Source organism: Martes martes, assembly GCF_963455335.1.
Source record: "Martes martes genome assembly, chromosome: 5".
NCBI classification, from domain to species: Eukaryota; Metazoa; Chordata; class Mammalia; order Carnivora; family Mustelidae; genus Martes; species Martes martes.
Window position 1 is genome coordinate 135,210,387 of NC_137892.1, and position 14,367 is coordinate 135,224,753.

The 14,367-nt window shown below is 36.2% G+C and overlaps 1 protein-coding gene across 2 annotated transcripts in view; it reads left to right on the top strand.

The window, feature by feature from the left end:
- FYB1 (FYN binding protein 1) overlaps positions 1–14,367 on the top strand; it is a 148,142-nt gene that overhangs the window by 105,890 nt on the left and 27,885 nt on the right. For both annotated transcript variants that reach the window (XM_080804613.1, XM_080804614.1), the window contains 5 exons: positions 6,889–6,935; positions 9,065–9,084; positions 9,530–9,564; positions 10,534–10,654; positions 13,642–13,801. In XM_080804613.1, coding sequence (XP_080660739.1) covers positions 6,889–6,935; positions 9,065–9,084; positions 9,530–9,564; positions 10,534–10,654; positions 13,642–13,801 — 383 coding nt within the window. The remainder of the gene's footprint in view (positions 1–6,888; positions 6,936–9,064; positions 9,085–9,529; positions 9,565–10,533; positions 10,655–13,641; positions 13,802–14,367) is intronic.

Below are 14,367 nucleotides of genomic sequence, written 5' to 3' on the forward strand. Positions count from 1 at the left end.
CCCAGGAAAAGGTAGTGATAACTGTGTCCCATGCTGCTGAAGGCCAAATAAGAGAGGTCATGGGGGTGGTCATGTGGAGGTCATGGGGGTAAGAATTCCTGGGCTTGGGAAGCAAGCCTGACTGAAGCAGCATTAGAGGAGCAGGAAAGGAGAAGAAGGGGGAAAAGTGGTTATAGACAACTCTTCCAAGGAGAAGTGGGGGCAGTCACTGGGGGGAAAATGGAATAGAGATTTTTTTTTTTTTTTAAGATGGAAGAAATAACACTATATTTGTATGCCGGGGAGAAAAATCCAACGAAGAAGGGAAAATTATAATGGTGGTGAGGGAAGAATTCCTGTAACAAGGACTAGAGTGAGTGGGAAGTCGTGTTCAGGTGAAGGACTGGCTTCCCAAAGGAATAAATAACTGAAACATTTACAGTCTTCCTGAGGGTGTAGAGTCTGTATTGCTTGTGGCAAGAAAGTGAATTTTTAATTGGTATCAGGGAAGGAATTTCAGGAGATAGAGTGGCCTCCCCAGAAGTCAGATGTAATGACATCATTCAGATCAGGATGCCTTAAGAAGGTAAAGTGTTGGAGGCCGAGGAGAATTAGAAATAATAACTGTCTTTAAATAAAGTGGCTGAGGCCAGAGTTCTTTTATTTTAAATTATACTGTTTCCCCACCTAGTGGTCAGAAGTCACTAGTTACGTTTTCTGCTGTGTTACTCAGACATCAGACGTCGGAAGAGAAACTGAAACGCGTCGAGAAGTTTATCACTATTAGTGTTGAGATCAACATCCTCGTCGGTGTAACACGTTTCTTGGCACCACCTTTAAACATTAATTATAATTTTAACAGTATAGCTGATTTTTCAAAGGAAAACAGAACCAATGGTTGAATATTTTGGTGTACAAAACAAACTCCATGGTTATTAATAGTAACGAGACAGGAAAAGTGAAGTAATAAGAAATAATAAATACTGGGAAATGACTAAGGTTGGAAAAGGGAAAAGTGGAACGGTTCTTACCATGAGGTCATTCATAGTCAGCTTCAGATTCTGGGGGGCTCTCAAATTAGAGGAAAAGTAAGAATTAACCATTATAATGCTCTTATTCATTAGAAGTGCTTAACATTGTCTGGAATTTGAGACCTGCCCTATCTGATGCGCACTCCTGAGTGGCCTTACCTAACTCCATTTGGAAAAGCATTGGCTAAAATGAGTTTTATCGGTCCTCCTACATTCAATACAGGAAGACATGTTCCCGAGAAAAGTTCACAGAGAAGTCATAAGATTCTATTCTCAGCAACAGCAGGTATAGAACCAAGTTTGGTGGGACGCTTAGATCCGCCCTTCTTCTTTAAAAAACAAAAACAAAATACAGTTAAAGTTATGAATAACAAAGAAGATATAAAGGTCAACAGCTTTACATCATTAAAAGTCAGGAGATAGAGCTCTAATAGCTTTCTAAAAATGGCAGTCGTAATATTGAGTTGAGTTCGCCTTCCCTATGTAATTCTGCACACCACTGTGTAAAAACAAAGAACTGGTGAAAGGTCCTCCTAAGCAGACACCCCGTTCTCACAACTGATAAGCTTCTTTTTCTTCTCTTTGACCTGCTCCCTCTACTTAGGTCTGTGTGACACGTGATTGGTTTCATAGCTTGCCTATATCTTTTTCTCAATGCCTGCAACACGTTTTTGTTTTTTTTTTCAATAACTGGTGACAGTTTAATCTCAGTTTATTATGACGCTCACCTATTTCTCTTCCTCATGTTTTCCCTGTTATTCTTCACTATCATTCTTACACCATTTCATATTTATTGAATGTTTTCATGTTATATATGGTGAATTCGGAGTTCTAAAAGTAAACTAAGATTTATATGCTCTCATGTTGGGTCCATGAATCCATGTATGCATGCAAACATTATCTACAAGCAATAAATGTTTTTTTATAAACATGCAGCCACATATGTATGAAGATGCAGATACTCTCCATTCTGCAATTATTTGTTATTCTTTCAAGTGTTTTAGGAAGTACGGGCACCTGGGTGGCTCAGAGGGTTAAGCCTCTGCCTGGGCTCAGGTCATGATCTCAGGTTCCTGAGATCGAGCCCTGCATCGGGCTCTTTGCTCAGCGGGGAGCCTGCTTCCCTCTCTCTCTCTCTCTCTCTCTCTGCCTGCCTCTCTGCCTACTTGTCATCTCTGTCTGTCAAATAAATAAATAAAATCTTTTTTTAAAAAAGTTTTAGGAAGTAAACTACAAGTCTGGTAGTCCTTTTGACTAACATTCTTTTTCAAAAATGACCATAAACAAGTCACTTCAGTAACAAACATTAGTTTCTTAGTATTGCTGAGACATAATTAATTCATCAAAAAAAAAATCAAAGCCCTATACATGACTGGAATTATCCTAATAGCTTTCTAAAAATGACAGTCATAATAACAAATTAACTAACAAAGTGACAGTCTCTTTCTCATAGTTTCGTAGTAGGAAGGGAGCCCTGCAAGCAATTACTCTGTAATTATAGTGATCCAGCATAATCACTATCATGGAGCAAAGTATGACACATAGAAGCAGCAACTGCGTGGGCCTGGGGCATTGGAGATGACTTCACAGAGAACGGAGTGTTTCAGGAGAGGCTTAAAGATTAAGAAGGGTCACAAACAGGATGTGATCAGGAGAAAGATGATTCTAGGAAAGGAAAACACAGTGGGCTAAGCATGGAGGAACAAGAAACAGAGTGTTCAGGGAGTGAGTCAATATTAATATGTGAAAAAAGATGATACAAAAAAATGATATAAGAGGATATACAAAAAATAAAACTGTAAAAGAACAGGACTGAGGGGCACCTGGGTGGCTTGGTTGGTTAAGCATCTGCCTTCGGCTCAGGTCAGAGTCCTGGGGTTGAGTCCCGCATCAGCTCCTTCCTCAGTGAGGAACCTACTTCTCCCTTTGCTTGCTTATGCTCTCCCTCTCCCTCCCTCTCTCTCTCTCTCTCTGACAAATAAATAAATAAAATCTTAAAAAAAAAAAAAAGGAACAGGACTGGTCATAAGAACCTTGCATACCATGAAACAGGCTATACATTTTATTCTGTAGGATGTCAGTTTATTTGACATCTAAGGTATTTACATCTTGTGTTTTTAATTAATATGTAATTTATTTAAGTTAGTAATGCAGAAGCCTAATTTATTTTAAGTACTTAAATTCACATAACTTGCTATCTTATTTATACATCTATTAATTTTTATTGAAATAAGAATAGTTATTGTCAGTGGGATCTTTGATTAATGATTGGACAATATTCAGGTTAAATTCTTTAAATGGATAGTAACATTTAAAAATTTAGTTTTAATTACACCTTCCATGTTTTACATTGCATCTGTAAATCTACCTGTTGAATTTTTTAAGCATTTCAAAAAGCTGACTGAACAGTAACTGCGCTAAGCAAAATCTTTCCCAAAACTTAAATGACTCATAAATCTATCAAAGCATGTCCAGTTCTCTTAAATATTCCAATTGTATTTTCAATGAGATTCTTCTTATACCTCTTAAGAAGCACATTTATTTTGAAAAATTTTATTAAAGTCAGAAAGAATAGTGTAATGAGCCTCCATGTCCCCTGCACAAACTTCAGCAATTACAAACTTATCGCCAATCTTGTTTCAATACCCCCACCCACCTCCCTCTTTCATATTATTTTCATACTAATACCACATAATTCTATTCATGAACGTTTTAGTAGGTATCCCTAAAAATTAGACTCTATATATTAATATAAAAGTCAAGTCAAATTTTCAATTGTCAATGTTCAAATTTTCAATTGTCTCTTTTAAGTCTGTTTGAATAAGAATTCATATAAAGTCTACACATTTTCATTGGCTTATACATCTGCAATTCTCTTCCAAGCTATAACTCTACCCTCTCACTTTATTTATTTATTCATTTATTGCAATTTATTTATGGAAGAAATCAAGTTGTTTGTGGGCATTATAGTTAACCAGAGCCTGGACTTTGCTGAGTGCTTCCCTATAGTATAGCTATGTGTTCCTCTTTCCTCTGTATTTCCTGTAAATTGGTAGTTGGAGGTAGAGGTGACTTAACCAAATTTAGTTCTAGTTGTTTTGGTAAGACTGCTTCCTAGGTGATGGTATATTCTTTTATCAGAAGCCTATAATGTCAGGTTGAATCTCCTTTTTTGATGTGAACAGCCTTTGAGTCTCAACATTAACACAGAGAATACATACTTTTCAACTAAACCAAAAAGTCTAACAAATTTTAAATTGGTTTGACATATCTAACTGAATATTTGCTAATGTAACATATCTCTTAAATATTTCAAATACTTAAAATATTGAACATAAGTACACTCTCCCAAGGATGGTAAAACTTTTTTCACAAATTTTTGTACCATGGGTTTGACTTCCTTCATCATTTCTGTATTTAACTCCGAATCTCTCAAGGACTAAAAAGATTTACTAAGGGATACAAGTGTCTTTTTGTAACCAAGCTAATGAGTTGATTAATTGAGCTTTTACACTTACCTAAATTAAAAGCTAAAGCATATATAGATTAAATTTAACATTTCAAATTTGTTTAGAAATAAGTTTATTGGATCAACAATTGATGACCGCATATGCTTACCATCCCAGGTGGAGACTGAAATGTCTGGCAGTTCTTCCTGAGCCACAAGTGTACCCACTGAGGTTTTTTTTGTTTTATTGTTGTTTTTTTTTGTTTTTTTTTTTTTTTAGTCTAAGGAATAACAAGGCACTTCCAGCCTACATTCTTCAAATAGGGTTAATTTTGCAACCAACATCTCTTGGTCTTAAGTAACAGTCTTTCCTAATTCTTTAAGTGGCTTGAGTAGTGAATACGAGAGTGATATAATCATATTTTACGTTAGAGAGATCATTTTAACAGCAATATGGAGAAGGGATTGTAAGGGTGGAGAGGAGGGAGAACAATGCTCCTCACTAGAAGATGGGGCAGCTGGCTACTGCAAGAGTCCATGTTAGTGATAATATAATTCTGTCCTTGTGTCTATCAGGAAAGAGGAGAGTGATGGAGGGAGGAAGTGAATTATAGGAGATATTAAATATATGGAACTGACAGAGCATGATTAGTTTAATGTGGACCTGAAGAAGAGTGAGAAACAAGGATGACTTTGAGGCTTAGGTGGATATGGAACTGTGGTATCATTCACTAAGATAAGAAACTTAATTGGAAAAATTTGTTTATGCTTGGATAAAAGAAGGAAGCCTCAGTTTCTGTGATATTAATATAGAACTGGTTGTGGGACATTCAAGTAAAGATGTGTATATATGAATCTGAAACTCAGAAGAGAGGCCTACACTGGAGATGTCAATGGAAATCACCAACACTAAGAGAAAAATTGAAGTTGTGGGCATATATGAGACCGTTCAGGGACAGATATAGAGTGGAAAAAAGAAGGCAAGCCAAGACCAGAACACAAAGGAACATCATCACTTAAAGGGGAAGTCAAAGAGAAATAAGCCCACCAAGGAAATTGTGGGATGGTGGTCAGAAATGAGCCAGGAGAGATTTCTTACAGAAACAAAGGAGACTCTAGGAAGGCTAAATGTCCAATACTGTTAAGGGCCACAAAGTAATCACGTAACATGGAAGCTAAGAGGTGTCCAGTGGATTTGGTAAGTCCTTTAAGAGTAGTTTCAGCAAAGGACTGGCAATAGAAGCCAGAGTATAGTTAAGAAGAATTGAGTGAAAGGAAAAGAAGTCAAGTCTGTGAGCACAGACAGCCTTCTCCACTTTGGCTGGGAAAAGGAGGACTATCTGTGGTAATGTGGAGGATTTCGAAAGGTAAAGAGAAGAGTTTGGCTTTTATAAATGAGAGTAGTTGGGCTAGGAGAGAAAAAAATGTGAGATATTTAAGAATGGGGAGTTAAAGAAGAGGAGTAATAATAATATAAATAATATGGTGACAAACAAAAGAAGAAGAGAAGGGGGATAAAACATTGATAAGTTAGAATTCAGAACACAGGTGGACAGAACTTTGATGGAAGGTAAGGATAAGTTTGGGTTAAAGGAATATATTTTCTTAAGAGAGTTCACATCCAATAACTGCTATTTTATCAGTGAAATAAGAAACAAGGGCATCTTATTATAGGGGAGAGGAGAGGGACAGGAGGTCTGAAGAAAGTGGTGAAGGTTTTAAATAGCCATTGGGAAGGATGATGGGAGAGAAGGTTCACTAGGAAAAGGTATATGAGATTATAGAATAGTGTTGAGGTTAAAGTTGAGATTAAATGTCATTTGTGCATCCAGAATCAGTGAAATAGCAATTTCTTCCCAGCTATGTTAATCAACTTGAGGAGAAAAATAGAAAATATAGATGTTGCATCAATCATTAGGGATTTGTGGGGCCCAGGTATTGATAACTGTTAAGAACAGGTGGAGTAAAGTGGTTTGGAATGAAGCACCTTGGAGTCCAAGCCACAAATGGCGGGAAAAAAGCCAGGTGGAGAACATCTGGAGGAAGGAATCAAGGTTTAGAACTAATTCTCTTTGGTATCTAGATCATAAAACCAATCAAATGCCTTCAGAATCCTGGAATTGAAGCATTGATATACTGCCATTTTAACAGAAAACATATTACTGCCCTGACGCAATGAATTACTCTTATGTGTCTGCTATGAATAGACAGAACTGTCCTCAAGGCCCCTGATTATCCATGTTTTTGCCTCAGTAGCAGCATCAAGATGAGGCTAAGGCCCATTCTAACAACTTCTGAAGTTATAAATTGGAGCAGAGATTAAAGAAAAAATAATAATTTAAAAATGATCCTTTTATTCTTTTTCATTTTTCATTCTAAGATGAGCATCTATTTGCTCTATTTTTATTTTATCTTCTTTCCTGCTTTCAGAAGCCCTGTAAATGAAGAAAATCAAGACGATGTGATGCACTCTGATGGTAAGGGGCAAAAGATGTTTTATTTATTTGTAAATTCAGATGCAGAAATTTGAGTTAATCATTCTGATAGGGTCACTATTGAGCTGTTGTCCTCACTGGTCCATGCAAGGTCCCTCTCCTGTTTTATTTATGTATGTATTCCCTTTTATCTCCATGACCCACTCACTCCTTTCTCTCCATTTCCAACCAGAGACAAGTATTCTAATATATTTAATGCATGTGTGTCTGTTTATACATATTCTTTGCATACTCTTATAAGTGTGTATATATTTCAATTGACATAAACAGTACATTATATCTCACTTTCCTCTTTTTTTTTTACACTCAGCATTATGTGTTTTAGGGAACCCACCCATGTTGTTATATGTGTATTTAATTTATTAACTACTTCACAGTACCCCACAGTATGTATCCTATGCATCTGCATTTTACTTCCAATTCCCTGGTACTTATAAATAATAATTCAGTGTATGTTCTTGTCCATATTCCCATACGGACTTCTGAGACACTTTCTTTAAAGTATATATCCAGTAGTGGAATGGCTGTTTGTAAGCTATGAAATATTCATTTTGACTGATTAGGACTAGAATGTTCTCCAGGAAATCTGCATCTGTGTGTACTCACATCAGCAGGGCATGAAAATTCCAAGATGCCTACCTTTCACCAATGCCTGGTATTATTCAGCTTTCCAATTTCAAGTCTTATATGTATAAAATGATACCTCACTTTATTTTTATATTTCTGCTTCTACTGGGTCTGAGTACATAGTTTGTGTATTAACCTTTGCAGTTTTCTCTTCTGTGACTTGCCGGTTCATATCTTTTGACCACGTTTGTCTTGGAGTTAATATCTTTCTGGTTGACTTGCAGGAGTTTGTGTGTATTTCAGATATTAACCTCAGTCAGTTGCAGACACTGCCACTATCTTCTCTCATCCTGTCCATTGTCTGTTACCCTGAGCTGCCCTTCACTGAACAGAAATGAATTTTGATATAATCAAATTAATTATTACATTGTAACTTGTGTTTGAAAGTTTTAGTTAAGAAGTCCTATCCCTAAAAAATAAAAATATCTCCTATTTTCTTCTATGAATTTCATCCCTTAAATCTGTCTTTGATGTCTTTGTAGTCCACCTTTGAGGAGTTAGTAGAAACCCAGATTTATTGCCTCATTTATGGAACTAGTTTTCCCATTTTCATACTTTGAAACCCATAATTTTCTCAATATTTTATAATGCCACCTTTATACTACATCATGCGTCTATGTATGTATACCTGTGTATTTGTGTGTGTGATAACTGTGTATATAAGAGTGTATGTAAATTCATGCATCTTTCTCTGAGCTCTCTGCTCTATTCCACTGGTCTATGTGTTCTATACCAACACCATACTGTTTTTATTATTATTACTCTAGATTATGTCTTCATATTGAATAATTATTTGATATCACTAAACACTTGAATAGTAAGGTATTTTTTTTTTAGAGAGAGAGAGAATGAGGGTGAGCCAAGGAGAAGGGTAGAGGGAGGAAGAGAGAGAGAATCTTAAGCTTAAGCCCCACATTGGGCCCAGCTTGGAGCCCAGTGCGGGGCTCAATCTCACAACCCTGAGATCATGACCTGAGCTGAAACCAAGAGTAGGCCGCTTAACCAACTGAGCCACCCAGGTGTCTCAGTAAAGTATCTTTAAAAAAAAAAAAAAAAAAAAAAAGCCTAAGTAACTAGATTTGCTTGCTACATAAATCCAAGTGCTTGGGAACAAGTACTTGGGAACAAGTAAGTCAAAATGTGCGAACTAGTAATTTTCTGATAATACCTTCGTTCCACACAAGGCCGTAAAACCCAAATGTGCATGCCTTTCATAAAGAGGATAAAAAGTCTTCATTATTTTTTGGCCTTTGCATTATTTTATGAAAGCCAGTGAGATGATTTTATGGCTAAATTACGAGTATTGAAAAGGCCATAGTAAAGATCTAAGCCACATGTTCTATTTCGTACTTACATACCTTTGATAAAGCGTAAGTTCTGTTAAATTATGAACTGTTTTGAATATATTATGTCTAATAATTCTGTACTAAAGTGCTTTTTAATTAAAGTACATTAAATTTTACTCTTTTTTTTAAACCCTTTAGGTCCTGGAAATCTAGATGAGGTCAGTTTTGTTTTTTTTTTTCCCATTCTGATATCATACAACTTCACTCAAATACTTAACATGATTCAGGTTCTATTGACATAAACCAACGAATGAAAACTGTTATGAGTAATAATGATATTTTTCCATTTATAATATTACTTCATCTAAAATGCTTGAGACATTAGACACCAATCATTACACTGACTCACAGGAATTTTGTAACACTGTGCATAAACTTAAGTCTGGCTAGACATCTGAATTATATAGCAGAATATAAAATTAGATCTTTTTGTGCTAACTTTTCCAATCTATCTCTTGGAAGGAAAAGAAAACATTTGAAACAAGACAAACTTATATACACTTAAATTTATGCTTGTTTTACTAAGCATTTGATTGATGTAATGTGTGTATGTTCCCTTTTTGAGTAATTAAAATTAATCATTATTAATGTTTTCCTTGACAGGAACAAGACAGTGAAGGAGAAACATATGAAGACATGTATGAGTTTCATTTTTTACCATGATTTCATTCTTCTAAAATGAATATTGTGATTTCTGTGAGGGAGAATGGATGGATATTGAACACAAAGGGGGAAAAGCTTTATTGTTCAACTAACTGACATCTAATGATAACCTTTATTTCAATACAAAGGACTAAAGATTCTTTATCTGTCTAAGGATTTTATGGAGGACTCTTAAAAAGGTTCTTCTGTGAGAGGCCAGAGACCCACAGCTACTGGAAAGATCTCAGGCCAGGAATCTCTGAGGCAGGAATCTAGACTTCTTGCTCTCAATGTGTCCTTGGGCAAACGAATTCACCTATTTATTATAACTTCCCCACCTAGACAGTGCTTCCCCTCGCAAGGTGCTATGAGAAATAATTTACCACAGCACCAGATGGCAAAGTTTCAACCTGCTGAAGCAGAAAGATGTTAAAAATAGTTCCAAAATGGGTTTCTGGGTGGGCCAGGACTAAGAAATTTCTTGGAAAGTGAGGGAAAGGAGAAATAAATATGTGAATTTATTTTATCTTTTTTTTAATTCAAATATCTTAATTTTCTCTACCTGGTTCTTGTACAGCCGCTTCTGATGACAGTTTCTGAACTAGGCTTTGCATGTATGTACATGTGTATACCCTGTACCTGTGAGTGCCTGAGAGAGAGAGAGAGATTAATTATATTCACACCAATACGCAGCAAGAACAGGACCTTTATAAGCCGTCTCTCCCACTGGCTAGCACAGGTAATGAGAGGAAGCAGAGCCTTTGGAAGGTATCCTCATTTGCATGCTTCCTACTGGATTTCAGAACAATCTCACACACCCAGGAATTTTGACAACCCTTGGCTTCTTACCTTCATCTCTACTATCAGATACCGTCCTCTGTTGTGGGGAGAAACCTCTGGATACCTGAGCCATAACACATCAATGTTCGCAAATGCTGAAACAACGTAACAATTTGTATCCACAGAGAAGCATCCAAAGAAAGAGAGAAAAAAAAGGAGAAGGAGGAAAAGAAGAGATTAGAGTTGGAGAAAAAGGAACAGAAGGAGCGAGAAAAGAAAGAACAAGAAATAAAGAAGAAATTTAAAGTAAGAGCTTGTTTGCCAATGGGTTAAAAAAAAAAAAAGTAATCTCTTTTTATAACTTTCATACAAAAGGGACAGCATTCTTGAAAACTTACATGGTGGGAGAATTACTTAATTGTTGTTTCCTTAAAAAGTAACTACCTTCATAACAGTAATTATTTTGCCCAATATACTCTCTTATCTCTGCACTAAAAATGTAATAGGATAAAGCCCAAATAAAATATGGTGGCTTAGAATTAGTGGGCACCTAGGAAATTTTGTGGTGATTGAGTGAATGAATACTCAGTTGCTCAAACCCATCTTGGCTCTCATCATTTCACATTTGATCTTAACCAACTTATGCTATGAACTCAGAGCACACACACTGATATCCCTGTGGCCTGGATCACAATGGTGCAAAGGACACAAATGTGTCTGGATGACCCAGACCTGTCTCAGAACAAAGTTGCTGTAACTACTCTAACTAACTGTTGGTGTCTAGACCTGACTTATATTTTTGCCTTTATTTTTAGCTTATGTACATGTTGACTTCTGACACCCACTCTTTCTCATCCCTCTTTTTCCACCTGGATTTCTGACCTCTCTCTTCTCTGATCGCTGATTTCTAACTGTATGACTCCTATTACTACCACCAATGCTACACTGGCAGGCTGTCCACTCTTGGATACACCATCTTTGATGACATGGCCCATCAGGCACAGGTCTGGTGTGTTAGCTGTATTTAAGGTGATTATATGAATTACAGAACTATTCTTCACGATGAAAAGGATTCATGTCAAGATTCGTTTAAATATTTAATTCCTCCGGAACATTTAATGTATCATTTGAGTTATAAAAACTTGATTTCTATAAAACTCCCCAGTGTATTTATTGTATTAAAACAAAGTTTCAACAGCATGGTGCAGGAAAAAAAATAAAGCTTAAAGTCAATTGGACAGAGGTGAATTTAAATTCCAGCTGCCCATGTGAGTTATGTGATTGTGGGCATATTACTAAATTTCTCTACACCTCAGATTCATATTCTTTTTGTTTTATTTTGTTTTTATTCTTTAAAGTGAGAATACATGATAGCTCTCTGGGAAGTTTGTTGTGGAATTAAAATAATGTACCTAAGACACTCTATCTGCTAAGGTTCTCACTAAATTTTTAAAAAGCTTACTATATATAAGTAAAATTAAGACTAAAGCATGACTATTAAGACATTTTACTCATACAGATGTATGGGTACCAATGTTCATATTTTTCAAATGACAAATATGAAAAATTAATTTTTTAAACAAAAGTCTTCATAACACACTTTTGTGAAGGGACTTTTTAATTTTGAAGGAATTAGATGAAATTTTTTCTTGTGTTTCTTTTGGAGAAATCAATTTTGCATTGTTTCACTCATTCATTCAAATAATATTTTTTAGTAAGAAAAAAATAGGGTATAGAAATCTTACCACTAAATGTGAACTCAAAGTTTGCAAAGACTAGGACTTAACAAGCTATATTCCTTCCACAAATATAAAAGATTAAAAGTTAGGAGATGTTACAATTAAAGAAAATAAATGTGAGAACTTACAATAGCACTTTATTTCATTAAGTCTATAGCATAAAATATTTCATGCTTTCAGATTCTGAAATTCAGATGCATTTGAACATCACTGGCCTATCATAATTTAAATTAAGTTGTTTCTCTCTTAGTGGTACATAATTGATGATATGTCACAATTCATAACATCATGAGTTCAATAAAATGAGGCAGAACTTCAAAAATCACAATGCATATTTGCATATCAAAAGGTCCAAGACATGTTGGAAAAGATATAAATTTAGGACTAGGAAATTAGGAGTTCAGGATTCATGTTCTCAACTGGATTACAGTAGTTCTTCTTATTCACAGATGATTCATTCCCAGACCCCCAGTGAATGCCTGAAAACTATATATACTATTTTTTCCTTTACATATATACCTATGATGAAGTTTAATTTATAAATTAGGCCCAGTGAGAGACTAATAATAACTAATAATAAAATAGAACAATTGTAGCACTGTATTATAATAAAAGTTATTGAATGTGGTCTGTCACTCTCAAAGTATTATTGTACTGTACTCACCCATCTTACGATGCTGTGAGATGATAAAATTCCTACATGATGAGATGAAATGAGGTGAATGACCTTAGCATTGTGACATAGCATTAGACTACTACTGATCTGACAATAGGTCAGAGGGAGAATCATCTGTTTCTAGACCACAGTTGACCATGGCTAGCTAAAACCCCAGAAAATGTAACCACAGATGGGGAGGGGGGGTTCTATATTCTCCTGCTATGAAGAAACCACTGTACTATCCAGGATATTTATTCCCAAAACCTCACTTAACATTTGTTTGCTATTTTTCTTATTTACAAAGGTTTTTTTGAAATGTTATCTTGTTTATAGCAGGTAATGTCTACTCTAAGTTTACAGATAGATGACAGCACAAAGTTCGGGGAAAAAACAAAAGGAAAGAAAGAAAATGCTTTTCCCACAAGTACTACCCACCACCACCACCACCTCCTTCCCACCCCTTTGCTGTTTGAAGTCTAAAGAGAACCGTCTGAATAACTACACCATATGAAGATGGGAAAAAACCTCCATCTACCCAGCAGACCACCAGCAAACCCCGTAAACCCCATAGCACCCAGCACACGTCGTCACACATAAGTGGTATTCAGTTATTAGTGGCTTCCTCTGTAAGCCTTTCACAGGCTTCTAAGATCAACAGATCACTACCTCTCTCTTTTGGACCCCAAGCGTCTGTTTACCTGTTCCTTGCGGATCCTGCCTCACTTCTGTGATTTTCCCCCTCGCCCCTCTTAAAAGAACATTCATTGGGTATGACATTCATCCCCAGTTTATGTAAATGTTGTAAATAGGCTGGTTGGCATGTCGTGGATGTATTGTATTTCAAAGCTCTTCTGAATAGTAAGAAAGCCTGATGTGATTGTTCCCCCTCTTTGCAGCTAACAGGCCCTATTCAAGTCATCCATCAGGCAACAGCCTGCTGTGATGTCAAAGGAGGAAAGAATGAACTGAGCTTCAAGCAAGGAGAGCAAATTGAAATAATCCGCATCACAGACAACCCTGAAGGGAAATGGCTGGGCAGAACGGCAAGGGGGTCATGTGAGTGCAAATTTTCCTATATCGCTGGGCTCACCCATCCCCCCAACCCCCTCCCTTTTAAAACCCTCAGTTTGATTCCTGGAGTCCATAGTCTCTCATGGTTCATCTCCCCCTCTGATTTCCCCTTCATTTTTCCCTTCCTTCTCCCAATGTCCTCCATGCTATTCCTTATGTTCCACAAATAAGTGAAACCATATGATAATTGTCTTTTCTCTGTTTGATTTATTTCACTTAGCATAATCTCCTTCAGTTCCAATCATGTTGATGCAAATGTTGGGTATTCATCCTTTTCTGATGGCTGAGTGACATTCCACTGTATATATGGACCACATCTTCTTTATCCATTCTTCTGTTGAGGGGCATCTCAGCTCCTTCCACAGTTTGGTTATTGTGGACATGGATACTATGAACATTGGGGTATTAAGGAGGACATGTACTGCATGGAGCACTGGGTGTTACACATAAACAATGAATCATGGAACACTGCATCAAAAACAAATGATGTACTGTGTGATGACTAACATAACATAATAAAAAATTATTAAATTTCTTATGATTTCAAAGTG